At 55.8% G+C, this 27,030-nt stretch overlaps 2 protein-coding genes and 1 long non-coding RNA gene across 7 annotated transcripts in view; 1 reads left to right on the top strand and 2 right to left on the bottom strand.

Annotated features, from left to right (window-relative positions):
* Positions 1-2,305, bottom strand: part of TNPO3 (transportin 3) — a 79,583-nt gene extending 77,278 nt beyond the window's left edge. The window contains exon 1 of the mRNA XM_074976330.1: positions 1,972-2,305. Within this exon, the coding sequence (XP_074832431.1) occupies positions 1,972-2,106 (135 nt within the window). The 5' untranslated portion in view covers positions 2,107-2,305. The remainder of the gene's footprint in view (positions 1-1,971) is intronic.
* Positions 2,306-2,488: 183 nt separating this feature from the next.
* On the top strand, positions 2,489-18,928 carry LOC142001289 (uncharacterized). 4 transcript variants are annotated; one of them, XR_012642444.1, is made up of 6 exons: positions 2,489-3,211; positions 8,927-9,030; positions 12,039-13,265; positions 13,858-13,991; positions 14,451-16,321; positions 18,627-18,928. It is a non-coding gene; the product is annotated as an uncharacterized LOC142001289 (long non-coding RNA). The 4 variants fall into 4 exon arrangements; XR_012642442.1 differs by having other exon boundaries at positions 14,465-16,321; XR_012642445.1 differs by lacking the exon at positions 14,451-16,321 and having other exon boundaries at positions 13,858-13,996.
* Positions 18,929-19,063: 135 nt separating this feature from the next.
* LOC142001279 (interferon-induced protein with tetratricopeptide repeats 5-like) lies at positions 19,064-26,322 on the bottom strand. Of its 2 annotated transcripts, none has more exons than XM_074976346.1 (2): positions 26,214-26,322; positions 19,064-20,792 (listed from the first exon to the last, which is right to left on the bottom strand). In XM_074976346.1, exons 1-2 carry the CDS (start codon positions 26,216-26,218, stop codon positions 19,340-19,342), a joined length of 1,458 nt encoding a protein of 485 aa, XP_074832447.1. In that variant the 5' UTR covers positions 26,219-26,322; the 3' UTR covers positions 19,064-19,339. The 2 variants fall into 2 exon arrangements, with proteins under 2 accessions (XP_074832447.1, XP_074832452.1); XM_074976351.1 differs by lacking the exon at positions 26,214-26,322 and adding an exon at positions 21,555-21,691.
* Between the last annotated feature and the right edge of the window lie 708 nt (positions 26,323-27,030).

Raw genomic sequence — 27,030 nt, forward strand, 5'->3', positions numbered from 1 at the left:
TCTGGCTCTGGGGGAGGGGAGGGGGACTGGGTCAGAGCGGGAGGCTGGGGGGGTGTCTGGCTCTGGGGGAGGGGAGGGGGACTGGGTTAGAGTGGGAGGCTGGGGGGGTGTCTGGCTCTAGGGCGGGAGAGAGGGACTGGGTCAGAGCAGGAGGCTGGGGGGTGTCTGGCTCTGGGGGAGGGGAGGGGGACTGGGTCAGAGCAGGAGGCTGGGGGGTGTCTGGCTCTGGGGGAGGGGAGGGGGACTGGGTCAGAGCAGGAGGCTGGGGGGGTGTCTGGCTCTGGGGGAGGGGAGGGGGACTGGGTTAGAGTGGGAGGCTGGGGGGGTGTCTGGCTCTGGGGGAGGGGAGGGGGGCTGGGTTAGAGCAGGAGGCTGCAGGTGTCTGGCTCTAGGGTGGGGGAGGGGGACTGGGTTAGAGCAGGAGGCTGGGGGTGTCTGGCGCTAGGGCAGGGCGGGAGACTGCGGGTGTCTGGCTCTAGGGCAGGGGAGGGGGACCGGGTTAGAGTGGGAGGCTGGGGGGTGTCTGGCTCTGGGGGGAGGGGAACGGGTTTCTATATATTGGGTGTGCTGTGAAATTATGATTGCTGAAGTGTGCCACAAGGCAATGGAGGTTGCTGAGCACTGTACTAAAGTAATATGTTGCAACCTTGCTCTGCTTGTCTTGCTACCAGGACAGGGAAATTTGCCTACTGTGACAAAGGCAAAAATACAATCCTACTTACAACTGTAAAATAATCTGATTTGTTAGAACAGACAGAAAACTTAGTTTGCTTTCCTGCACGTCTGCCGCTACACATTTGCGTAAAAACAAAACTCTGTTAACTGCTTCTGAATTCGAGCTCCTAACTGGTACGACTTACTGCAATAAAATGCGTGTACGCCGCCACAGTATCTTACCATAAGGGTCTTAACTCCTCTCACTAAAAAGCGCACAGGTAGCTTCGCACAAGAACCCGCCTTTATTACAGAACAAGCGGCACTGAACTCAAATCCCTAACCTCACAACAAAGCCACTGGAAGTCCAGACAAAAAGGCAGATACTAAAGCAGCCAAGTCACTTCAGACCACACTGGTAGGGGGCAAAATAGGCAGGCTGCTCCTTAGAACAGAGATTCTTTCCTTTCATGTATTTGGGGGTCCTAAAGGCAAGAACTGGAGAGTAGCGCAACTGCAGCCCAGCACGGGGCAAGCTGTTTTCTTCCAGCACGAGGGGAGCTCTGATCTGCCTGGCGACTGGAAAGCGGGATCTGGTATTAACGCGAAAACCGGGCAGGAGTGAGTGCAGGGTTGTTTGCTGTGTGGCGTCACCCCAGACGGCTTCAGCGATCCCCGTGACTCTGCGGAGCCCTGGCGCAGCCTGGGGGCTGGGAAGGACCAGGGAAACACGAGCCTGCTCCGCTTTCGGCTGGCCCGCTCCCAGAGTCCGAAATCGGAGCCCGGGGACAGGCTAGTGACCAGGAGCCCCACAGAAGAACAAGCGTCCAGGGCGCCCACGTGGGGCACCTCGTGTCTCCCGCCCCCCCCCCCCCCCGCCATCCGGGGGACAGCCCCGGCGTCAAGCTGAGCCTCTCTCGCTCCCCGCCGCTCTGCTCCGCTCCCCTCCCCCCGGCAGCACGAGGCCTCCGGCCGGCCGCGCTGTAGGCCTCGGCACGGCTCCCGCCGAGGGCCCGGCCCTGCTGCCAGGCCTCCAGCGGCGCATGGGGCCGGGCGGGCCCAACCCAGCTCCTCCCCCGGCGGGAGCCGGCCAGCCCCGCACTGGGGCTCGCTCGGGGAGCGCTTGGCCGGCCCGCCCAGACCCCGCGGCGGCCTCCCGGCGCCATGGCCCGTCCCGGCCCCCGCACCCCCTCGGCTCGACCGATCGCTGAACCCCTCCCCCCCGCAACTGCCCCCGACCTCAGCGGGGCCCCTCCTCCGGCCTGGCCCCGCAGCACGGGCCGGTTCGATCCCCCCACGGCCGCCGCAGCCCCTCACCGATCGCTGCAGCTCCCCCAGCCAGCAGCTCGCCCGCTCCTTGCCGCTCGGGTCCGGGTCGTGGTAGAGCGCCTGCACCGCCTGGTACACGAGCTGCAGGCTCGGCTTCCCCCCGCTGCCCGCGCCGCCCTCCATGGCGCCGGGTCCCGCACAGGCCGCGCCGCTCCGCTCCGGGCTCGGGCCCTCAGCAGCCGCCGCGCCGGGCCGCCGCCATCTCCTCGCCGGCCGCGTCCGTTACCGGGAGGGGCGGTGCCACCCCGAACGCGGCCCCCCCGGAAGCGCGCCGCCCGCGCGCCGGGTTCCGCCCGCCCGGCGCTCCCGCCCGGCCGCCGCGCCGCCTGCGCCCCTCGCCCGCCCCGCGCGCTCGGCCGCCGCCGCGCAGCCCCGGCACCGCCCCCCCGCGTCCGGCGCTGCCCCGGGCCGCCCGCAGCGCGCTTCCGGCCGGTGCCACCGCGATTCCTGTCCCCACCCGGAAGTGACCCGCCCCGAGAGGCGGGAAGGAGACTCCCGCCCGGGCCCGTTTCCGCAGGGCCTGGGCTCGGCCTGTCTCCTCTTCTTCCGCGTCCAGGCCGGGCCGGCTCCTCCCGGCAGCCGCCTACACCCGCCCCGGGCCCAGCCCCGCACGCCGCGAACGCTGTGCCCCTCCCCCACCGCACGTGGGGGCCGCCCAGCTCAGCCCTCCCCGCCCCACCGCACACCCTCCCCCACCCATCCCAGCCCTCCCCCCACCACACATGGGGACTGCCCAGGCCTCCCCCTTCAGCACACATGGGGCTACCAAGCCCTCCCCCACCCATCCCATCCCATCTCCCCAACCCCCATCCTAAAAATGCCTGGTGGCTGCCCAGCCCTCCCTCCAGATCTGGGGGCTGCCCACCTGTCCCCAACCCATATCCATTTAATCTGCCCAGCCCCGAACTCAAACACCCCTACAAGTTGCCCCTCTTCCAGCCTCGCTTATCCCATTTACCCCACCCCAAACATGACTGGGGGCTGCCTGTGTCCTGTGGTGCTTCTGTCCCGTCCCAACCTTAAATGCACCTACCTAACTATCCTGCCCACAGACTTGCTCATCCCACCTATCCAGTCCCCTGCCCCACCTCCACCCGCTTGGAGACAGCTTCTTCCCCACTCCAATGCTCTGGCTCAGCTACTCCCATAGAACAGGAAGAAATCGCAAGAGGTGATCAAGTCCAGTCCCCTGCGCTCATGATAGGACCAAGCACCATCTAGACCAGGGGTGAGCAAACGTTTTACATTGGTCCCCACTTTTCATCCCTGCAATTAGCAGGGCTCCAGAACCTGTCCAATGTGATTCAAACCAATGGAAATGTTGGTTAGGTTTGTACTGGGCAGGAGGGGAACCTTTTGGCATGTGTAAGAAAATAAGTCTGTAGAATGTAAAATTTTTATTAATCAGTATATTAATGTGAATACCCAGACATAAAAACTGTAACACGTTTCAACATTTTTAATGAGATGGACAAGCTGGAGACCCAGCAGCTGACTGTGCTGCACCCGTCTTTTGGAATTTCATGTTCCCCAGAGGAGGCCTGCTCTCCTGACCTAGATCATGCCTGACAGGCGTTTTTTCTGCAAGGCTCAGAAATCTCCAGTGATGGCAATCCCACAACCTCCCTCTAGTGTAGAGGTGGACAATAACTTTTAACAGAGGGAATTTGGAAAGTGGGCAAGGGCCTCACTCTTCCATGATATTAACAGAGGTGGTGCAGGATCTGACCAGCCAGTGAGAGCATAAATATTTTGCAAGGGGCCAGGAGATACATAACCTTCCCCTCCCACTCGGCACCTGGAGCAGAGAACTACAGGAAGCCCCTAAAACCAGCAGGTAGCTGCTCTGTGGGCTGGATCCAGTGGTTGGGTGGAACAGGTCTGGTCCACAGGCCATATTTTGCCCACCCCTGCTCTAGTGCTAAACCACCTTCACAGTTTGTTAGTTTTTCCTCACGTCCAACCTAAACCTCCCTTGCTGCAATTTAAGCCCATTCATTGCTTCTTGTCTCGCTCATCAGAAATGGAGCATAATTTTTCTGCATCCTCATTGTAACAACGTTTTAGAAACTTTAAAGTTACATTCTCTCTCAGTCTTCTCTTTTGCAGACTAAGAATCCCAGTGCTTCAATCATTCCTCATAGGTCATTTTTTCTAGATCTTCAATCATTTATGTTGCTCTTCTCTGGATCTTCTCAAGTTTCTCCACATCTTTCTTGAAATGTGGTGCCCAGAACTGGACACAATCCTCCAAAGGAGGACTAATCAGCACAGATTAGAGCAGAAGAATTACATCTTGTCTTACTTATCATGCTCCTGTTAATGCATCCCAAAATAACGTGTGAGGGGTTTTTTACGATGCTACACAGTTGACTCATATTTAACTTGTGGTCCTGTATGACCTGTAGGTTCTTTTCTGCAGTACTTCTTCCTAGGAGGCCACTTCCCATTTTATGTGCGCGACATGGATTATTCCTTTCTCAGGGGAGCACTTTGCATTTGTCCGTATTGAACTTCATCCAATTTGCCTCAAACATTTTTCCAGTTTGCCTTTGATCTTCTGATTAACATGGTTAGGCCGGACACAGCAGATTTGTAAAACACAGCACATGTGAACCCTACAGATCATTCAGCATTTTCCCAGTGTTTTCAGAAGCGTAAAAATAATTGAAATACTCCTCTCGTCGGTGGGTCCGGCTGGGTTTCACGCACAGTACTAGGGAAGAAAACGCGTACTTCAAGCTGTCTAATCGGTAACAGAAAAGAGCTGACGTCGCTGAAGTTGGACTTGGTCATGACATGGCTTCGACTTAGTGGGATCTTGTCAAAGATTTGCCCTCACGTTTTCAGCTGCTGACCTTACTTCGGGGATTGCCATGCCGTGTTCCCGATAAACAACCACAGGTGACTGGTGTAGGGTTAGGGCTAGCTGCGTGCCTCTGTCCCTCCCATCGCTGCTCTACGCATGCACACACGCTCCCGCTCCTGCTCCACCGTGCCTCACCCCTTTCCCGCCCATGCCTCTCCCCTGCCCACTCCTCACCCCTGCTCTGCCCCCACTTGCCACTTCCTCACGTCTTCTTGATGCCTTCGTGCATTCACAAGGGCATACTGTTAACTCATCCGCTGTAATCCCCAGGTCCTTTTCTGCTGCGTGTGCACACACCACACGCATGTGCAAACACTTTTACTCAGGTAACTTTTTAGGTACTTTTTATCTTTTCCACCTCTGCACCAGACCAGACCGGATCCCTGTGGAACCCACCCTCCAAACCATCATCATTCTGTTCCTAGTTCTCCTTTGCTGTTTAATCAGTTACGTATCCCATTAATGGTATTCTGCTGAGCCCTCAGTTCTTCAACTAATTTGCTACGTGTTAATCGTAACAGAACAAATCCAGCATCCTTCCTCTGGACCTCTGCTGTTGAATGCTAATACGGCCTCCTCAATGGGAAAACATTTTCTGGTTGCAAAAGGTCATGCAGGTGCAAAGTGTAAATCACCCCTCTAAGATCTCCAGTGCGTTCTGAAACGTAGGCTGTTTATAGCTTTGTCCTGTGTGCTAAGCACATGGGCCGGCAGCCACCTGTCCAGCTGAAATGTGCTTTCACGTGATCTGTTCTGGTCGTGCAACAGATATAAATGTGTCGGCGACTTAATTGGTGAATTTCTAGACGAGCTCTTAGAGCAAGGCGTGCCAGACTTGGGCCCTCCCTTCTTGGCAACCTGCTAGTAAATTTCATGGTTATAAATAAAAGCAGCGCTCAAAGAAAGGGTGGAGGAATGGGGGAGTGGTTTCAAACCCGCTGGGCACGCCAGCACTAGAGTTGTTCGTGAGGCTCTTTGCCTGGGTAAACAGAAGTCTTTGCAGAAGTTTGATCACAAGAGTAAGATTTGCCTTCTCCTGAGGAGCGACGCAGGGTGTAGCCCCATGCTGAATGCACGCGCACAGTGTTCCGTGTTTGCAGTGTACACAAATTCAATGAAAACCGCTACTACTTGGATATTCTGGGGTAGTTGTTTTAGTACCGGGAGCTGCCCACGGGGCTGATCTCTGAGCTTATGCTTCAGTCCCGCTTCAGAGGGATGCTGGAGCGTTCTGCTGCGGGATTTTATATAACACAGGTCACCCTTTGTCTTCTCACAAGTACCGCCCAGCTGATTGGGGGCTGTTACCCATTAGTGTCACTGCGAAGTTGAAAACAAAAACCTGATGTCGCAGCTGCAGGGTGATCACACTCGTATTCATCTCTCAGGGTCCACTCAAGAGGAGACTGGTCAGTCTCAGGTCTCCAGGCATCACCCATGTCTGGGAAGAGACTCTAGTCCCACTGCCTTCTTGGCAGGGGCTTTAAGGTGGCCCAGCTCTTTGCCTTACATGTGAGATTTCCTGCAAGGCAGCCTGCTGAAGTGTCAGCTCTTGTGCTTTGCTCTCTCGCAGAGGGCCACGAACAGCGATTCCCAACTACCAGCCAGCAGCTTCTCAGCAAGCTTAAGGTGATATCATTACAGAGAACCCTCACAAAGCCAGTAAACAGCTTTAAACACACACAGAACACACCAGGAGTCACCAGCAGCCTCCTGCTGCCCTGGTAGGGTGTGGTCCATCCAGCCCTTCTGTGAGACTTGGGTGCTGCTGTAATAGATGGAGGGTTCCTAGGCATGACTGAGAGGGCCAAATCAGGGCAAATTGCTTAAAACCAGGCTGCTGTTCCTTCACTATAAGAGAAACCAAGCCAGCCACACAGAGCTCCTCTGCTGTCTCCCTGGCCATAGGATTTACACAAGCAAATCCTCAGACACTCCAGCTTCCCTGGTGCCAGAGCCAGTGTCCCTCCTTACGTGGATGAGAGGTTATGAAAACCAATCTCGCCAAATCCACACAGGGTTGTCCTGTCCCCAAATGGACCAGCCACATTCCCAGGTCAGTGCATACCGAGATCTTACCCAAAGCCGTGCACTGGGCTAGTCCTTTGGAATCTAACCCTAGCCTAGGCCCGGATCATGCCCCCACTCCAGCCCTTCTCGTAAGCCCCATCCTGCCTCTTCCCTGCTTCTTTCCACCCCCCGCCCCGCCAACCAACTCCTCCCACTTCTTCCCAGCACCTGCTGAACAGCATGGAACACCTGGTCCGCAGTGTTGAGGAGGTTCTAGGAGAAAGGGGTAGGAGCCGATTGGTAGAGATTGCCGATGGGTGGGAACGGTGGGGAGTGGCGAATGTGGTGCTAAGCACCTGCTAATGTTTTCCATGAGAGTGCGCCAGCCCTGGCAGTGCACAGAACTGGCCTCTGTGAAACCAACTGTCAGTCAAGCACAGTGGTCCTCAAAGAGACGGCGTGGTGCTGCAAAATCCCTCACACCTAATTCCAGGCAACTTTCTCCAGCCTTGGCCCAATGCTCTGTGGGTCCCCTTTGGGATCTGCGGTACCTCCAGCAGGCTCTGCCCTGCCAGTCGTTAGTCTAAGATGTGCTCTTTGTTTGGTGCGTTTTGTATTGTTATGCAATGACATAGCTGAAAGTTCAAACCAAAGGAGCGAGGACAGAGCGCTCTGGGCCACCCAGAGCAAGGAACTTAAGCAGGGTTGGCAGTGCCTGTGATTCTCATTGGCATGGTGATCAGTGTCAGAGGGGTAGCCCAGTTAGTCTGTATCTTCAGAAACAACAAGTCCTGTGGCACCTTCTAGACTAACAGATATTTTGGAGCAGAAGCTTTCGTGGGCAAAGACCCACTTCGTCAGATGCACGAGTGGGGGGTTCCGGAGGAGGATTTAAAGAGGGAATCCAGTCGAATGTTGGGCCAGAGTTGACAAGGTCTGTTCGGTCATGGAGGATGTGGCCCATTATCAGCAGTTAATTTGGAGGCATGAACATCAAGAGCGGAGAAACTGCTTTTGTCCCGGACCAACCGCTCCCAGTCTTTGTTCAGTCCTGGGCGTGGTGTAGCTCATGTCACCTACCGAACACATTGCACCCAGAGGAACCTGAGGGATAACAAGATCTTCCTGGCACCAGCACGGTTTTAGTGTGGAGCTATTTCTTATTTAACAGGCTCACAGCCACTCCCAGCAGATCCCTGAAAGGAACAGCCTTGCCGTGCCCAGAAGCTAAGTGGTTGATTTGACGAACAAGGACAGAGAGAAATGGGGGAGAGGTGCGGGGTGAAGGACGCAGGTTACCCTGTTGTAACTGTGTGGTTAGTCCAGGCAGTTGTGTGTGTTGGAGGGAACACATATTTCGAGCAAGTGCAGGGACGCTATAAAACTACCAGGGCCAGATTTGCAGTGGGTCAAACGTGGAATTTTAACCCCATCCCTGAAATTTACTGAGTGGCCTCAAGGACAGATTTGGCCTTGTAGGCCCAGTCTTGCTGTTCTTATCCAGTCTGTAACAGGGTCACCTCAAACCCAGCACCAGAAGCCGCACGTGCCTCAGTTTCCCCCACATAGACGAATGATACCTGGACAAAACTAGAATAGCCACATTCGGCAGAGGGTAACTTTAAAATGGATAGGGGATGGAGGTATTTTGCCTAGCATGTCTTTGGGTTACGGGTGTCCAGATGTCCCATTTTTAAAGGGGTGGTCCCGCGTTGAAGGCCCCCTGCTGGTGTCCCAATGTTTTCTTAAAAATTGGGAAATTCTCCTGTATTATCTGTCTCCCGCAACCAGTGCTGGCAGATCACTGCTGCTGGCCAGATCCCTGCACCACTGGGGCATGGCGGGAGGTCCAGTGGCCAAATGTTGGGGGTGGGTTTGCAAGCCGGGTGGGGGGGCTTGGGGCCAGGCCACTTCAGAGCTGTGTGCACTGAATCATAGAACGCTAGGACTTGAGGGGACCTCGAGAGGCCATCAAGTCCAGCCCCCTGCCCCAATGGCAGGACCAAGTACTGTCTAGACCATCCCTGACAGACACTTGTCTAACCTGCCCTTAAATATCTCCAGAGACGGAGATTCCACAACCTCCCTTGGCAATTTATTCCAGCGTTGCTGAGTCAGCAACAAAGCTCTGCACTTCTGCTGCTCCTGATTCCAAGCCCGGCATGCAGGTAATTTGATTTGGACTCGAACCAACGTTCTGCACGTGTTGATACTTGTTGTGATCTCTGTGCGCTGCGTACTGCAATCCATCTGCTGGCCTGATTGGCCAGCTATGGCCAGCTTTTAATTCTCTCTGTACTCGCCTTGAGTGCTCAGGGTGGTTTTCTTCTTGCAGTGCATTGATGCCAGTGGCTGGGGATTCCCTTTGCTCACCCTGGCTGAAGCATGCAGCTAGGAACGCTCCTCGCTTGCAGGGTTTGCACTCGTGTTTTGCCAGGGGTGGATGAAATTAGCGGGCAGGCCGGTGGTGGCTGAACAGAGGGTGGGCGGCGCAAGCAGGACCGAGCACGGGTTTGTGCGAGCAGCGGAGAGCCTGACAGGGAGCAGACGTGTGGAATAAGACAGAGCCACTTGGAAAGATCCTTTTCTGAGCTTGAGCTGTGTCCCGATCCTGTGCGCTCCCTCGTGTCTGGGAGCCGGACCCATCGTTTAAGTCAGGGGTCAGCAACCTTTCCGAGGCAGAGCTCCGAAATGCGACTTTTGACCCCTGTGTACGGTCCGAGTGCTGGTGATACTTTCTATAGTCACCAATAGTCCTACTCACAGCAGCTTCATTGATAAATCTGTTAAGAGGCAGAGCTTTACTGTTTCGGTGTTTACAGCTCTGCCCGGCCGGGTTTTTTAAATATCTACAAACGTCTGGGACTTCTGTACAGATGGAACATCTCCTGAACCTCTGGTGGGACCAAGGATGTTGCTGAGCCAGGGAGCCCCAGCCACAGAGGCTGCCTGGAGAGAGGCTCCCCGCACTGCTCGGATGGTCTGGAATTCCCACCAGTTGGAGCAGTGGGGGGCAGTGTCTGGAGGGTGGCACTTTTCTCCCCACTGTTGTTGCCCTGTGAGACAGGGACAGTAAGGGTGCTCCAGGGAGATAAGCACCCTCCCTTCATCAGCCTGCCCCTGCCCCCTCCTCCTGCCCAGACCTCCCCACCCTGCTGCTACATCCCCTCCTGCTCAGTCCCCCACCCTCAGCCTGTTCCTGCACCCGCCCACCCCAACCTATCACCCCCAGCCACTCCTGCACCCTCCCTCCCACCCCGACACATCACCCCCAGCCACTCCTGCACCCTCCCTCCCACCGGCACCCATCACCCCCCCAGCCACTCCTGCACCCTCCCTCCCACCCCGACACATCACCCCCAGCCACTCCTGCACCCTCCCTCCCACCCCCACCCATCACCCCCAGCCACTCCTGCACCCTCCCTCCCACCCCGACCCATCACCCCCACCCACTCCTGCACCCTCCCTCCCACCCCCACCCATCACCCCCCCAGCCACTCCTGCACCCTCCCTCCCACCCCGACACATCACCCCCAGCCACTCCTGCACCCTCCCTCCCACCCCGACCCATCACCCCCAGCCACTCCTGCACCCTCCCTCCCACCCCGACACATCACCCCCAGCCACTCCTGCACCCTCCCTCCCACCCCCACCCATCACCCCCAGCCACTCCCGCACCCTCCCTCCCACCCCGACACATCACCCCCAGCCACTCCTGCACCCTCCCTCCCACCCCCACTCATCACCCCAACCCTCTCCTGCACTCCCACTCACAGCTGCACCTTACCTCCATCCAAATCCCCCAACCCCCGCCCACTCCTGCACCCTCCCTCCCACCCCGACACATCACCCCCAGCCACTCCTGCACCCTCCCTCCCACCCCCACCCATCACCCCCCCAGCCACTCCTGCACCCTCCCTCCCACCCCCACCCATCACCCCCCCAGCCACTCCTGCACCCTCCCTCCCACCCCGACACATCACCCCGAGCCACTCCTGCACCCTCCCTCCCACCCCCACCCATCACCCCCAGCCACTCCTGCACCCTCCCTCCCACCCCCACTCATCACCCCAACCCTCTCCTGCACTCCTGCTCACAGCTGCACCTTACCTCCATCCAAATCCCCCAACCCCTGCCCACTCCTGCACCCTCCCTCCCACCCTGACCTATCACCCCCACCCACTCCTGCACCCTCCCTCCCACCCCCACCCATCACCCCCAGCCACTCCTGCACCCTCCCTCCCACCCCCACCCATCACCCCCACCCACTCCTGCACCCTCCCTCCCACCCTGACCCATCACCCCCACCCACTCTTGCACCCTCTCTCCCACCCCGACCCATCACCCCCACCCTCTCCTGCACTCCCATTCACAGCTGCACCTTACTTCCATCCAAATCCCCCAACCCCCGCCCACTCCTGCACCCTCCCTACTGGCCGGACCTTTCACACCTACCCCCAGTGACACAAGCCTGCTGCAGGTTCTTCAGGGCTATGGGGCGAGGCTGCAGCCCCAGCCCCACCCTCTGGCCCCCTGCTGTGCTCCATGGGGTCGGGAGGGGCAGGCCTGAGCCCCTGCCACATGCCATTTAAAATCAGCCCGCATGCCAACCGTGGCATGTGTGCTGGGGGTTGCAGGCCCCTGGTGTACGTGTTTCCCTCCAAGGTGCAGTGCTTTGCATTGATCAGCACCGACCTTCGGTCCCCATCCACTGACCCAGAGACCCTCTAGGTGAGCAAAGTGCTGTCACGGCCAGTCACACTAAGCAAGTTGTCATCTGCACGTTGTGCAACCTCACTGCTCTGCCTCCTTTCCAGACTATAAATACAAGTTGAATCTCCCTGGGCCATGGCCTCTGGACCATGGATGTTGCTGGACCAGAGAGCTCTGGAACCAGAGTTTGCTGGAGGTGGGGAGCAGAGCCCCACTTGGTGGCAGGGAATGGGGCGGCAGCCAGGAAGGGAGCCAGGCTGGCAGCCCCCAGCTGAGCCGGGAGGCCTGACATTGCCTGGTTTGGAAAACTCCCTTGTTCGGGACTGGTCAGGTCTTGAGGGTGCTGGATCAGGGAGAGTGAACCCGAATGTTGAACTCTGGAGCTCGTCCACAGCCCCTCTGTCAGTGTTTGCTGGTGACAGAAACTGACCGTCTCGACCTGCTCTTTGTGCCTGTCTTCCAGCCAGTGGTTGACCCAGGACGGTGTTTGGCCTCATTCCGTGACTGCTCAGCTTCTTTAGTAGCTCTGGCATGGGACCGGCTCAAAGGGAACAGGAATGTGACTCTTGCCATGTTCCATGGACACAGTGTTGCCAAGCCAAGCATTCAGAAATAGTCTGCATCCTCCAAGTGATGAGTTTGTCGTCGTCTTCTTCAGCGCAAAGGTGTAACATAGAATCATAGAACATTAGAACTGGAAGGGACCTCGAGAGGTCATCGACTCCAGTCCTCTGCCCTCATGGCAGGACCAAGCACCATCTAGATCATCCCTGGTAGGTGTCTAACCTGTTCTTAAATCTCTCCAGTGATTGAGATTTCACAACCTCCTGAGGCAATTTATTCCGGTGTTTAACCACCCTGACAGATAGGCAATTTTTCCTTGAGGTCTAAGGACAGGACTTGTCTAGGATTTGAACCTAGGATCACTCAGCTCCTAAGTAAGGCTCATATCCCTTGACCAAGAAGCAAAATATGAGTAACTGTGGCCTCAGTTGCAGAGACAGCCCCTCGTACCCCAGCAAGGCTCAGCAGAGGTGCCAAAGTCCATCTCCAGCAGCAAGTTTGGTCATCTGCAAGTTTTGCTCCCTCACTGCTTTGCCTCCTTTCCAGATCATAAATGCTGATTGAATCTCCCTCTTCCCAGCAGCAGAGGTTGCTGAAGGTGGGGAGCGAAGAGTTACCTTGTCACCCTTAGCTGGGACCGTGAAACTCAACCAGGCTGTTTCCCTGTGTCTGTGCTGAGTGTCACTGTTTGGTTCCCCCTCATTAGCAAATTGCCACTGTGGCTGGGTTGCCAAAACCTATCTTCTTTCAAGTGAAATTACTTCAGTTCCTGGCTCTGCTTTTCTTTTACAAATTCTAACTCCTGGGTAGGTTCCGTGTAAGCTGCACACTTGGGTGGCTGCCCAGGAGAGATCAGTTGCTGCCCAACTGATTAGTAGAGTGCCCCAGCCAACCAGAGCTGGCAGCCTGTGTTTCTATTGGTGGTGCCCATCCGCACATGACTGTGCACGGAACAAACTTTATTCTGCATGTGGATGGAAAAAATTAGAGGACACACGGCTCCTGGACCTGTGCAGCTTAGCTCAGCCTCTTACAAGCAGAGGCCTGACAGTAATCAGTGGAAACCATGCCTGGGGGATTAAAGCAGCAAGTTGGTGACTGTGATTTTCTCTCGTGGAAAAGCCAGGTACAATCTGGCATGTGTGTGTGTGTGTGTGTGTGTGTGAGTCCAATTTCTCTCCCTTCTTCTCTGCTGCACTGTGCGGGGGAGGGGGGAGGAGGAGGAGCCTGCAGGGCATGATGGGGGAACCCAAGGCACCTTGGGAGTTGTAGTTCGTTGGCCAGATCCCCGCTTACAGACCAGGCTCTGGAGCAGGGAAGGGACTAGATATCCCAGCATGCTCTTGGCCGCTAGCACTAGGAAAGGGAGGGTGACAAGGGGAAGCTGTGAGACCCCTGCACACCACTTTCTGTCCATGGAGAGAGCTGCTGCAAGGGGATGGTGCTGTGAGTGGAGAACGTGGGTGGAGAGGGAGTAGGCCCTCAGAAGCCTTCCTCAGACTGGATTACGGCCTTTCTTCTCCACCCCCTGAGATCCCAGATAGGAATTTCTATAAACCCATCCCTACTGTGTACCTTTTCAGTGTGCTGTAACAAAATCACATTACCAATCCCCGTTTACACTCGCATTTTGCGTTAACCTCTCGTGCTCACTCATTGCACGATGATTTTGACCTGCTTTATACTTGACGTAATTGCGGTCTGCTTTTACAAACCAGCATGTTCCTCCCTCCAAAACTGCTGCGGTTGGGCCTGCAGACCTGCCATCGTTACATTAGCGCAGAGCTGCTCAGGTGCAGCTAGGAGCAATCTGTGACCAGCGTCTAGAAGAGCCCAGCAGAACAAAGAACTGGTGAGGTGTGAGGCTGTTCCCAAGCTCTGGGGGCCCAGGGATACTGCTGGGATTCCTGCCAAGGGCCTTGGGTTAGCTGTTGACAGAGAAAACAAAACAGCAGAAATGTAGCACTTTAAAGACTAACAAAATGATTTATTCGGTGATGAGCTTTCGTGGGACAGACCCACTTCCTCAGTTCAATCTCCTTTCCGATGCAGACTTACATTTATAAGTACAGAGGACTAAACAAAAATGTCAATAAAAACTGACAAATTAAGTACATAGGACTGAAGGAAGAGGGTGGGGGAGTGGGGATGTTATGTGTTCTGCTTGAGATAATTATGAGCATCAAAGGAGAGGAAGCGGTCCTTGTAAGGTGTGAGGTAATTGGTGTGTCTGTTCATACCACGTGTTAATGTGTCGAATTTGAATACGAATTCCAGTTCAGAAATGTCTCACTATAATCTGTTTTTAAAGTCTCTTTGTTCTAGGACACAAATTCTCAGGTCTTTAACAGGATGGCCCACTCCATTGAAGTGCTTATGTGTATCGAGATTCCTGATGTCTGCTCTGTGTCCATTTATTCTTTGGTGAAGGTTTTGCCCAGCCTGTCCAATATACATTGTGGCAGGGCATTGCTGGCAGATAATGGCATGTATAACATTGCTGGAATTGTACAAGAATGTGCCTTCAATCTTGTAACTAACATGCTTGAGTCCAGTGATGGTATCCCCAGAATAAATATGTGGACAAAGTTCGCAGTGGAGTTTGTTGCGAGTAAAAGTTCCAGGATTTGTATTACTGTGATGTAGCCTGTGGTTGCTGGTGGGAATCTTCCTTAGGTTAGGAAGTTGTCTATAGGAAAGGACACGCCTGTCACCTAGGGCCTTCTGGAAAGTAGCATCATGATCTAGAATAGGCTGTAGGTTTTTAATGATGCATTGCAGGGGTTTGAGTTGGGGGCTGTAGGTGATGACAAGTGGTGTTCTGTTATTGATCTTCTGGGGCCATTTCTCCAGTTTGCCTTTGATCTTCTAACTAACATGGTTAGGTCTAGTGATGGTATCGCCAGAATAAATATGTGGACAAAGCTGGCAGCAGGGTTTGTTGCAAGGAAAAGTTCCAGGATTAGTATTACTGTGGTATAGCCTGTGATTGCTAGTGGGAATCTTTCTAAGGTCAGGAGGTTGTCTATAGGAAAGGACAGGCCTGTCACCTAGGGCCTTCTGGAGTTTAGCATCCTGATCCAGAATAGGTTGTAGATTTTTAATGATGCATTGTAGGGGTTTGAGTTGGGGGCTATAGGTGATAAGCAGTGTTCTGCGGCTGATCTTCTGGGGCCTACCTTGAAGTAGCTGGTTTCTGGGTATTCAACTGGCCCTTTCAATTTGTTTTTTTTACTTCTCCCAGTGGGCAGTTCAGTTTTATAAATGCTTGGTAGAGGTCTTGTAGTTTTTGGTCTCTGTCAGTAGGATCAGAGCAGATGTGATTGTGTCTAAGGGCTTGTCTGTAAACGAGGGATCGTGTGGTGTAAGCTGGATGGAAGCTGGAGGCATGTAGGTGAGTGTAGCAGTCAGTGGGATTGTGGTAGAGGGCGGTGTTGATGTGGCCATTAGTGATTTGTACTGTGATATGCAGGAAATCTGTTTCTCATGTGGAAGAGTCAAGGCTGAGATTGATGGTAGCGTGCAGGTTGTTAAAATCTCTGTGGAAGTCTTCCAGGTCTCTTTACCATGGGTCCAAATGATACAGATGTCATCGATGTAGCGTCAGAAAAGGAGGGGAAACGGGACAAGAGCTAAAAATCGTTGCTCTAAGTTGGCTATAAAAATGTTCGCATACTGTGGGGCCACGCAGGTGCCCATAGCAGTGCCACTAATCAGGAGGTATAAATTGCCCCCAAATGGGAAATAATTGTGGGTGAGAACGAAGTTACGTAGGTCAGCCACCAGATTTGCAGTGATAACATCAGGGGTGGTGTTTCTGGTGTTTGTACTCCAACTTCATGTGTAGACAGAGAGGTGGCTAGTGCCCTCTGGTGGTGGAAGGCAGAGGTGACCTGAGGGGTATTAGAGGAAAGAATAGAATTGTGTATTTTTGCCTGTTAGTTACAAGTTTGTGGAGTCGCAAATACAGGTTCCCAGCTGCATACAGGGAACAGCAACAAATCCCAGACAGAGCCTCTTAGGAACCCCAATCAGCATTTCTGTGTGCTTGGACTGGGAGGAAGAAAACACATATCGTTTTCTGGACGGGCAACTGGGGAGGAAAAAAAATCTTAAACCCATTCAACATCCAGGCTTTGGCACTTTTATGAAGATTCAAGAATTTTCTCTCAGAAGGACCAGGTACAATCAACCAGCCAAACCCTCCATGGTTATAGATCAGTGCAGGGCTACGCTGGTATAACTAGGAATGGACTCTGTCTATCTGTCTCTCACAGACATACCCACCAAGGAGTTACCAACACAAAGTTCAGTAACAGCTCAGGGAGCTGGTGTCTAAAATGAATGGCTACTCACACTTATTCTCCTTTACACTTAGTTCCATCCAGGAGCGGTAGACACACACAAAAATGTCTTAATCACAACTGTACAGTTGTGGTTCTTTGTCTGCATCTGTATTCCCGCGAATGTTTGGATTTCTTTCAGGAGCAACTTTATTTCTGAATTTAGTGAGGCTGTAATGCTTGGGCTTGCGGGATAATTCCAACATCCTTGTAATGTTCTTTTACTTTTCGAAGACTTGCATGTCCTCTCAACCTTACTTCCACCTCAGTGCAGATTTTAACAAATCTAGGCTATGTCTACACTAGCCCCAAACTTCGAAATGCCCATGTAAATGGCCACTTCGAAGTTTACTAATGAAGTGCTGAAATACATATTCAGCGCCTCATTAGCATGCGGGCAGCCGCGGCACTTCGAAATTGACGCGGCTCGCCCCGACGGGGCTCCTTTTCGAAAGGACCCCACCTACTTCGAAGTCCCCTTATTCCTATGAGCAGATGGGGATAAGGGGACTTCGAAGTAGGCGGGGTCCTTTTGAAAAGGAGCCCTGTCGGGACGAGCCGCGCGGCGGCGAGCCATGTCAATTTCGAAGCGCCCGTGGCCGCCCGCATGCTAATGAGGCGCTGATATGTATTTCAGCGCTTCATTAGTAAACTTCGAAATGGCCATTTACATGGCCATTTCGGAGTTTGGTGCTAGTGTAGACACGGCCCTAAAGTTACAAACAGTACTGTCAGCGAGGTAGTTTGCCCCCATGGCTTTATAAAGTGGGGAATAAGTGGTAATGTCTTCAAAAGCAGGATTTTAATGAACCTGGAATGACATGATTCCACACACATCCGAGAGGTAGCTGAGTTAGTCTGTATCTTCAAAAACAACAAGAAGTCCTGTGGCACCTTCGTCAGATGCATGAGTGTGGGGGGGATTTGAAGCGGGTCTTTGCCCACAAAAGCTTCTGCTCCAAAATATCTGTTAGTCTATAAGTTGCCACAGGACTTCTTGCTGTGTGCGTATAGGTGGTTAAATCAGAGCGTTATGCTTTTAAGGAGCACGCAGGAGCTTAGTCAGGGGAAAAGGCAATATGCCGCGTTTATTGAAGGTACAACATGAACGCTTACCATATACGTATGAGATCTTTCTTACACACAGACAGGCACACTCTGTCCTGTAATGTTACCAACAGTTGCCCCCCTAAGTTCACTGGCCAGGTGAGTTAGATGGGGAAGGGGTGGAGCTGGGCACTGCTGATCCAGATCAGTGCTCTGAGGGTGACGAGACCCGGGGTCCCCCTGTGAGACACCCTAGCTCTAGAGCAGCTCTGCCCATGCATGTGCAAAATTGTGTGTCACCACATGCATAGGCACATCCTCATCTGTGGCGCCTTCTTCTGGGTGTTGGCTTCATGCAGCCGCATTCCTCTCCAGAGAGGGGGCTTCCAGAGGTGGGTATTTGCTGCTGAATCCCAGCATGTCTGTCTGGCCCATCTTCTGTCAAGGAGCCACTTCACAGGTTGCATTGCCCTGGGATCTGGCTCCTAGCCCCTTCCCAAGGTGCTGCTTTTCCTGCCTTATCCCTTCCCATCTCAACAGGGCCTGCAATTCAGTGAAAGGGGAGAGAGCTCGTACCAAAGACTTAATACAGAGATGTGTTTGTGGGGGTGCAGGCAGGGGGTAGCAGGTGTGCCTCGGGGTGTGGGCAGGGGACAGCTCGGGGCAGGGAGAGGGTAGCCAGGGGTGAGTGCTGGTGGAAGGTAGCTCGGGGCAGGGAGGGGGTAGCTAGGGGTGAGTGCTGGTGGAAGGTAGCTCGGGGCAGGGAGGGGGTAGCTAGGGGTGAGTGCTGGTGGAAGGAGGCTCGGGGCAGGGAGGGGGTAGCTAGGGGTGAGTGCTGGTGGAAGGTAGCTCGGGGCAAGGAGGGGGTAGCTAGGGGTGAGTGCTGGTGGAAGGTAGATCGGGGCAAGGAGGGGGTAGCTAGGGGTGAGTGCTGGTGGAAGGTAGCTCGGGGCAAGGAGGGGGTAGCTAGGGGTGAGTGCTGGTGGAAGGTAGCTCGGGGCAGGGGTGAGTGCTGGTGGAAGGAGGCTCACCGCGGGCTGACCTGGGGAGACCTGGCACTAACAATACGGGACAATTTGCCTGTTTTCTTTTTCAAGACGGGACCCTTGAAAGGGGCCTTAAATACAGGACAGTCGTGTGAAAAGCGGGACGGCTGGTCACCCAACGCACAATTCCAACTGAGCCGGCTTCGAAACACCGGCCGTGGCTCCTGCTTGGTTAGCGACTGTCCCGGTGCTCAGCTGTGAGCTCGACATGCCCGCAGGTTCCTGTGCTTGCTGCTTACCCCGATGCAACGGACGGGCAGGAGACGCGATGCTCCAGCACGGGGAGATGGGTGCAGTTCTGTTTTCGCTGGTTCTTTTACTGGTGATGAAATAAAACCATATCTGCTGCCTGATGTGCTGGGGCTACTGGGGCCTGAGACGTTGTCAGGGAGAGGTGCAGAAAGCAAAGACTGGTAATAATGGTATGGACAGGCTGGAAGCACTCAGCTTGGCAACTGCAACCGCTCAACTGTTAGAAAAACTCCTGGAGACAAGGGCCCTTGCACTGTCCCCTCTGCATAGGAACAGCTGCTCAGGACCGGCAGCTAATCTCTGTGCTGCAGCAATGCTGACCAACCACTCGCCAGGGGCTGGTGAGCTGAGACTGTTGCCCGTTATGCTGACCGTGTCGTCTTGTGCTCCGCCAGCTGTCTGTCGGCTCCCTCCTGCTGGCTCTTGTCTCAGACTGTGGGCTCACTGGCACCACACACGGGGGGGCGCCGGTCCATGTCTGGGGCTCCTAGGCACTGCCACAATATAAACAGCTAATGGTAATGGTGAGAAGCAGCAGGCGCAGGATGTGCCCCTGGTTGGAACTGTTCAGGGTAAGTGACTTGATCCCCAGGGGAGGGAGAGGATCCCCCATTTCCCCTACATCTCCAGTCTCCTGCTCTGCTGTTGGTACCAGAAGACTTCCTCCTGTCCCAGGGACTTTCATTCGCTTGAATGAAGTTGAGAATGGCCTGAGCCTCGGTGCTTTGGGAGTTCTGCTGGAATTCTTCTGCCACCTCTTCCAACCGGATTTTCAGTTTTTGCCTCTCTGGGTAGTTGTCTGGAATGGTGAAACCTGCTTTGTACATCTGAGCCGCCTTGTGCACTGCCTTCCGCTTGTGGAAAAGGAAGTTCCCCCAGTGAAGGTAGATGGCCTGCTGACACTTCTTGCTGAGGTCAGGCATTTTACTCATGAGACCGAGATAAATCTCTTCTTGGTAGTTAGGTGAGTTCTCTCCATACATTTCAGCTAATGCCAGCTTTGAAAACACAGAGGCTGGGTCTTTCTGCACAGCCTTCTTGAAGGTCTCAATGGCGGCTGTCAATATTTCTTCTTTGCCCGTTTCGACCTCTTCCAGTTGTTTCTTGTAGCAGACTCCAAGGTCATAGTAAAGGAGATGGTAACTGGGGTTCAGAGAGATTGCTCGCTGTAGAATAGCAATTGCTTTTTCTACGAATTGTGGATGAAGGAACATGGCTGCATTTCTCAGGACCTCAGGATCCTGGCTATTCTGAACAACATCTTCTAGGAGGGCTTCTGCTTGATCTCTATCACACTTCTTAAGAATCTTGGCTAAATACATCTTAGCTTCATAGTTTTGCTGCTGTTTTTGAATAATGGCCCACAACTTCTTTTTGGCTGCTTCCCAAAATACAAAACTCTGTGAGTGAGTCCATGATGCATAGACAGCGATTGCCAGGCCAGCAAGATATTCCCCATTGGCTTCGTCTTCTCTTAATGCCAACTGGAAACACTTTGTGGCATCTTTGCCATTGCGGAAGCCTACTGCCAGGAGAGACCAGCCTTTCTGTGCATGGACCTCAGGAATCAGAGCTGCATATGAACAACAGCTCCTCAGGGAGCTGCAGATCTTGCTAACCTTGTCCAGGTAAAGCTCAACCAAATCGTAATGGACCAGGTGATAATAGATCCAGGCGTAGTTTCCATAAATGACCAGGACCTGGCGGGGGAAGTTATCTGGGTGATCTCTTTGCAGCATCTCTTCGGCTTCACTAAGGCTTTGCAGAGCGTTTTCATATTGCCCTTGCAGGTGGCAGAGATACGCTCTCAGGGCAAGGAGCGCGGGCTGGTTCTGGTAGCGAGTGTGGGCAATCCTGCCAGCCAGCGTTTGGAGGAGGTGAAAAGCATCTACCTTGTCCCTCATTTCAAAGTTCCAGGTGAAATGGCACTGGAGGCTCTCCAGCTTCTGCTTCAGCTGCAGGGTGCTGCAAAGAGAGGAGAAAATGAGAAGCCGCCGGGGCGGAGTGAATTCTGCCAGCCTCACTCTCCTGGGCATGGGTTGAAGCTGCTTTTGTAAAATCCCCTTAGTACTTCCTGTATCCTAGATGGCTCCACTGCAAAACCAGAGCTGCCCCTGAACACCCACCGTCTGAGGGGTTTGTCAGCTTACAGAACGCTCCACTGCGGGGTAATATCCATCAAGCCGGAGAGTGTCTTACAGGGACGTAACAATGTGCAAGGCTTGGTCACAATGTACTGACCACTTCGATATCCCCTCCGCCCCCAGAGCTGCTCGGGGGAGCATTTGGTGGTGGTGGTTTTGTTGAGCTGTTCAGCTGGAGGCCTGAAACTAGTGGTTAACAGGAATGTTTGAGGTACGTGAATCAAAGCCAAAAGAGTCATCGCAGGCCCTTTCTGCAAGGAGCCCCCCAGGGCCTGACTCATAATGTGTGGAAGTGGGAAGGCCCAATCACGCTGCCGGAATGCTGTGCGCAGGGTGCGTCTGTCCTGCTGCAAGAGGTGGGATCACAGCACAGGCTGCCCTCCCCATACCAGTACAGCTTCCGCCAGGGGTAACAACGTGGCCAGTGCACCCTCGTCTGCCCCCACCCAGACAGGCAGGCTGATGGGGGAGAAGGGGGCAGTTACTCCAGGACCTGGAGCTGCTGCTTTGGAGCTCAGGGCCCCTTTGAAGGGCTTCAGCAGTGGTCTGTGCGGCACTAAGGGTTGATGGCCCTTGGCCCCACCTCTTCCATCCTTGGACCCACTGAACACCTGTAGTCAGAGGTGTTTGTCACGTCAAGGGGTAACATCAGGCAGCCCGGAGAATTTTTGTTTGCGATATGGAGATACACCTGTCTCAGAGAAACAAAAAAAGCCGTTCCAGTAGTACTTCAAAGACTAACAAAATAATTCATTAGGTGATGAGCTTTTGTGGGACAGACCCACTTCTTCAGACCATAGCCACACCAGAACAGACTCAATATTTAAGGCACAGAGAACCAAAAAAGTAATTAAGGTTGACAAATCAGAAAAAAGTTGTCAAAGTGAGCAAATCAGAGAGCAGAGGGGCAGAAGGGGCGGGGGGAAGTCGAGAATTAGATTAAGCCAAATATGCAAGAGAGCCCCTATAATGACCAGAACATTCACATCTTGGTTCAAACCATGTGTTAACGTGTCAAATTTGAATATAATAGAGAGTTCAGAAGCCTCTGTTTGCAGACTGTTGTGAAAATTCCTCTTCATTAAAATGCAAACTTTTAAGTCATCAATAGAATGACCCACTCCATTAAAATGTTGACTGACCGGTTTGTGAATCAGGAGTGTTCTTATGTGGTTTGTGAATCAGGAGTGTTCTTATGTTGTTATTCTTCTGAACTCTCTTCTATATTCAAATTTGACACATTAACATGTGGTTTGAACTGAGATGTGAATTTTCTGGTCATTATAGGGACTCTTGCATACTTGGGTTAATCTAATTTTTGACTCCCCCCCCACCCTTCTGCCCCTCTGCTCTCTGATTTGCTCACCTTGATAATTTTTTTCTGATTTGTCAACCTTGATTACTCTTTGGTTCTCTGTGCCTTAAATATTGAGTCTGTTCTGGTGTGGCTATGGGCTGAAGAAGTGGATCTGTCCCACAAAAGCTCACCACCTAATACATTATTTTGTTAGTCTTTAAAGTGCTACTTGGCTGCTTTTTTTTTTTGGTAGTATATAGACCAGCACAGCTCCGTCTCTGTTACTGTCTCATAGAGAGCTGGACAGGACCTCAGAGGTCATCCAGTCCAGTCCCTGCCTTCACAGCAGGGCCAAGCACCATCCCTCATGGCATTTTTTTTTTAAAATCTATTTGCCCCAGATCCCTAAATAGCCCCTCAAGGTTTGAGCTCCCAACTTTGGGTTTAGCAAGCCAGTGCTCAACGCACTGAGCCGACCCTCCTCCCACCCAGCTTTCTGTCTCTTCTGTTCTTGGCCTCACCCTTTCCACCCTATGGTCCCACCCCTTCTGGGGGCGCAGAACCGGCCTCCCTCCCGCCTTGCCTCAGGGCCCACAGTGGCTTTTTGCCCCACTGCCCTCAGATATATTCTCATGTGTCTTGCCAGTACTGGGTCTGTGCCATGCAGCTTTCGGGCCTTCCTCAGCCAGACCCCCTGGGGCTCCAGTGCAGCCCAGTCCTGGGTCTCAATGGGGCCAGGACCCACTCCTGGGAGAGAGGCAGTGGGAAACTGAGGAGCGGCAGAATATAAATATGTTTTCTGCAGGCATTGAAGTGCAGCGATCCAGGCCTGCTGCATCCTGCCCCTGCTGTGCCTGCTGCGTGGAGGGGTGGCCCAGGCTCAGACAGCTGCATGGGGGCAGGAGGAGAAAAGGATGAGGGGTAAGGACCAGCTGCCGTAGGGGGAGGGATGCCAAGGCTTGTGGCAGACCAGTTTGGAAAGAGGCCAACGGGGGATGTGATAGAGGCAGTAACAGCAGGTCGGGGGTGAAACCAGCGAGGGGGGAAGTGTCATTTAACCTCTCACGTAACCCGAACACCAGCATCACTCTGGGACGTGACTCGGCAGCATGGAGCCTGGGGAACTCCTTGCCCGAGGGTGCTGAGAAGGCCAATGGGCCCTGCTTCAGCCGGGGCTGGACTCGATGACCTCCTGAGCTCTCCCCCAGCCCTGGGGGTCTCTGATTCCATACCAGGGTTCAGGAAAAGAACTAGATAAATTCCTGGACAGGGCCATCTGGAGGGGGTGTGGGGCCCTGGCCAGCTGCACCCTGCACCCCGGGCTCTGCCCTCCGTCTCTTCCCACCCCTGCTCCTCCCCCACCTCAGCCCCACACCATCCTGCCCTTCCACAATCCACTTCTCCCCAGCCCTGCTCTGTCCCCTCTGGACCCCATCGTGCCCTTTTGCCCAACCCCCTCCCCTGAGTGATGCAGCCCCAGGATTAACTGGGGGGGGGGTCAGGAGCAAGGAACCCTCCCCGCCCCACTGGCCAGAAGTGCAGCACCTGCCCCCAGCCTGCTCCACTCTCCAGAGCTGGGCGCCCAGCCACCTTGCCGGCCGGGGCTGGGTCCCCTTCCCCATGCAGTGATGAAGTGGCGCAGCCTGGTGGGGAGATGGTGGAGCCGAGCAGGCTGGGGCTGGGCTGCGCTGCTTCCCATGGCCCACACCACCAGCAGCGAGTGCAGGGCAGGGCCGACTCCTGCTGCTGGCACTAGGCCCCCGGTGATCCCGCAGCCACTCCAGCCCCGTGGCCCTCCAGTGCAAGGGCCAGCTCTGTGCCTGGGCGACGTGGCCCTAAGCCAGGCCGGGCGGGGGGGCAGGAACGCCTTAGCCTGATTGGCAGGAGCTGGAATGGGCAACAGGGCAGAGGCGATGGCCAAGTGCCCTGCCCTGCCCCGCCCCCGCTCTGCCCATCCCTCCCGCAGGCCCCCACCCCTTCCCCATCCCTCCTGCCTGTGCCCCTCCCTTCCTGCTGTGCCCCTCCCCCCCCATTCCCCTCCCCTGTTCTGCTCTCTCCATCCCCCACCCCTTCCCCGCCCCTCCTGCCTCTGCTCCCCCCACTCCTGCTCTGCCCCTCTCCCACCCAGTCCCCCTCCCCTCTTCTGCTCTGTCCCTCCCCCACCCCTTCCCCGCCCCTCCTGCTTCTGCCCCTCCCCCTGCCCAGTCCCCCTCCCCTCTTCTGCTCTGCCCATCCCCCACCCCTTCCCCGCCCCTCCTGCGTCTGCCCCTCCCCTCCTGCTCCGGCCCCTCCCACCCAGTCCTCCTCCCTTCTTCTGCTCTGTCCCTCCCCCGCCCCTCCTGCTTCTGCCCCTCCCCTGCCCAGTCCCCCTCCCTTCTTCTGCTCTGTCCGTCCCCCACCCCTTCCCCGTCCCTCCTGCTCCGCCCCTCTCCCGCCCAGTCCCCCTCCCCTCTTCTGCTCTGCCCATCCCCCACCCCTGTCCCGCCGCTCCCCCTCCTCTCCTGCTCTGCCCCTCTCCCGCCCAGTCCCCACCCCTTCCCCGCCCCTCCTGCCTCTGCCCCTCTCCCGCCCAGTCCCCCTCCCCTCTTCTGCTCTGCCCATCCCCCACCCCTGTCCCGCCGCTCCCCCTCCTCTCCTGCTCCGCCCCTCTCCCGCCCAGTCCCCCTCCCCTCTTCTGCTCTGCCCATCCCCCACCCCTGTCCCGCCCCTCCCCCTCCTCTCCTGCTCTGCCCCTCTCCCGCCCAGTCCCCACCCCTTCCCCGCCCCTCCTGCCTCTGCCCCTCTCCCGCCCAGTCCCCCTCCCCTCTTCTGCTCTGTCCCTCCCCCACCCCTTCCCTGCCCCTCCTGCCCCAGCCCTCTCCCCACTGCTGCTCCACCCCTTCCCCCTTCTGCTCTGCCCATCCCCCTCCCCTCCCCTCCCCTGCCCCGCTCCCTGCTCCTGCTCTGCCCATGCCTCATACCTTGCCTGCCCATGCTCACGCCCTTCCCCTCCCACCCCGGCTCTCCCTGGCCAGCCCCTTGCAGTGGGCGCGGGGCAGCCCCCCTTCCCTAGCGCCTTCGGGCCACGCTGCTGTGGGGAGGGGAGGGGAGGGGAGGGGAGGGGCTGCCCCGTACTCATCGGAAGCGGCGCTCACGTCGAGTGTGTGGGGAGGAGGGTGTGTGCACAGGGGAGGGGGTCGCTGGCCCTGCCCGCCCTGCTCGCTCCCTCGGGGGCACCCAGCACGGGCCGCTGTCGGCAGGCTGGACGCCGGGCTGGACGGACCTTTGGCCTGACCCCTGTGACCCCCTGGCTCCCCGCTCTTCCCACCCCAACTCCTGCGAGCCGCCACCCTGGCCGCTGGCTTCCCCCACCAGGCTCCTTCACCCCACAGCCCCCCCACAGGGGCAGGGGAGGGGCAGCCAGGGCCCGGCAGAGCTCAGCTACTGCAGGATGCGCAGACAGCGACCCCCGAACCAGCTGTCCTGCACCAGTGACGTCCCAGCGCTCCCGCCCCTGAGCTCTGCCAAGCCCAGTGCCCTGCGGGGGGTGTCCGAGGGCTCCCCCAGGGACGCCCATGCACCTGGGCCGACTATGGACGTGTTCAGTGCCTCTGCCCCGGTGGACACGTCCCCTGGCAGGCGATGCTGAGGGATGCAGGGAGAACAGAGCTGACAGCTGGAAGAGGCGGGTGGTACCCGAAGGTCACAGCAAGGCGAGAAAGCTGCAGCAGGCGACAGCTGGTGAAGTGACCGAGCTGGGGCTGTCGCCCAGCGAGGTACCAGCCTGGAGAGCCAACGGGACAGAATAGTCCGCGAGAGATTGGCCCCCTCCTCGTCCTCTCCTGCCACAGAGCGAAAAGCCCTCGCTGCACAGCCCCCAAAGGGAGCAGAGCGACGGTTCGGAAGCTGGCTGCATTCAGCCCTGGCTGGCCGAGCTCACCCCACCCAGCACCCCCATGCCCCTACCTCATGGTGAGGAGCTGTGTCCCCAGCCCAGGTGAGGGCTCCTTGCACTGCTCGGTTATCCCACGCTGAGGAAGTGCCTGGCTCAGGGGGAGCCCCGAGTCCTGCCTCAGGCTGGAGTTGGACTGGCGCGGTTCGGAGGAGACTGGCCTTTATATGCAGGCTGGGCTGCTCGCCGGTGAGCTCCCACGTGGGGCTGGGGAAGCAGAAAGGGAGAGTGAGCTGAGAAACGAAACTGAAACTTCAGCTCAGTTGCTGGGGTGGTCCTCAGCCCCGGCTCTGCTGGAATGGTACATCCAGACCACGTGTGTGCATCCAGATAGTGTGTGTGTGTGTGTGTGTACATCCGAGCTCTGTGTGTGTGCGCACGCGCTAATGTCCGTACATCCAGATAGTGTGCATATGTGTGTGAGTGTGTACATCTAGACCGTGTGCGTGCAAACGTGTGTTCATCCAGACCGTGTGCATGTGTGTGGGTGTGTGTGTGTGTGTGCGCGCGCGCCTGGTCTTCAGTCTGGCGGGGAGACTCTCCTGGTACTGAGGGCTGGGGGCTGTGTTCCTGTGAGCTGGGCGTGTGCTGCTGCCCAGGGGAGAGTCAGGCACTGCCCAGCTGGTGAGCAGGGCGCCGCCAGCCAGCAGCGTCTCTCCTGGTGGTGCACTTCCGCACACGCCTCGGTACACGGCAAATTTATCCCACCCACGGGTGGAAAAAAATGCGAGGGAAGCCTGGGGAGAGGGGAAGAGCCTGTGCCCTGAGGCTGCGCATATACAGGGGATGACGCGACGCTGCTGTTGCTCTTTCCTGGGCTGTCAGTGCCTG

The sequence above is a fragment of the Carettochelys insculpta genome, chromosome 1 (assembly GCF_033958435.1).
Source record: "Carettochelys insculpta isolate YL-2023 chromosome 1, ASM3395843v1, whole genome shotgun sequence".
NCBI lineage: Eukaryota > Metazoa > Chordata > Testudines > Carettochelyidae > Carettochelys > Carettochelys insculpta.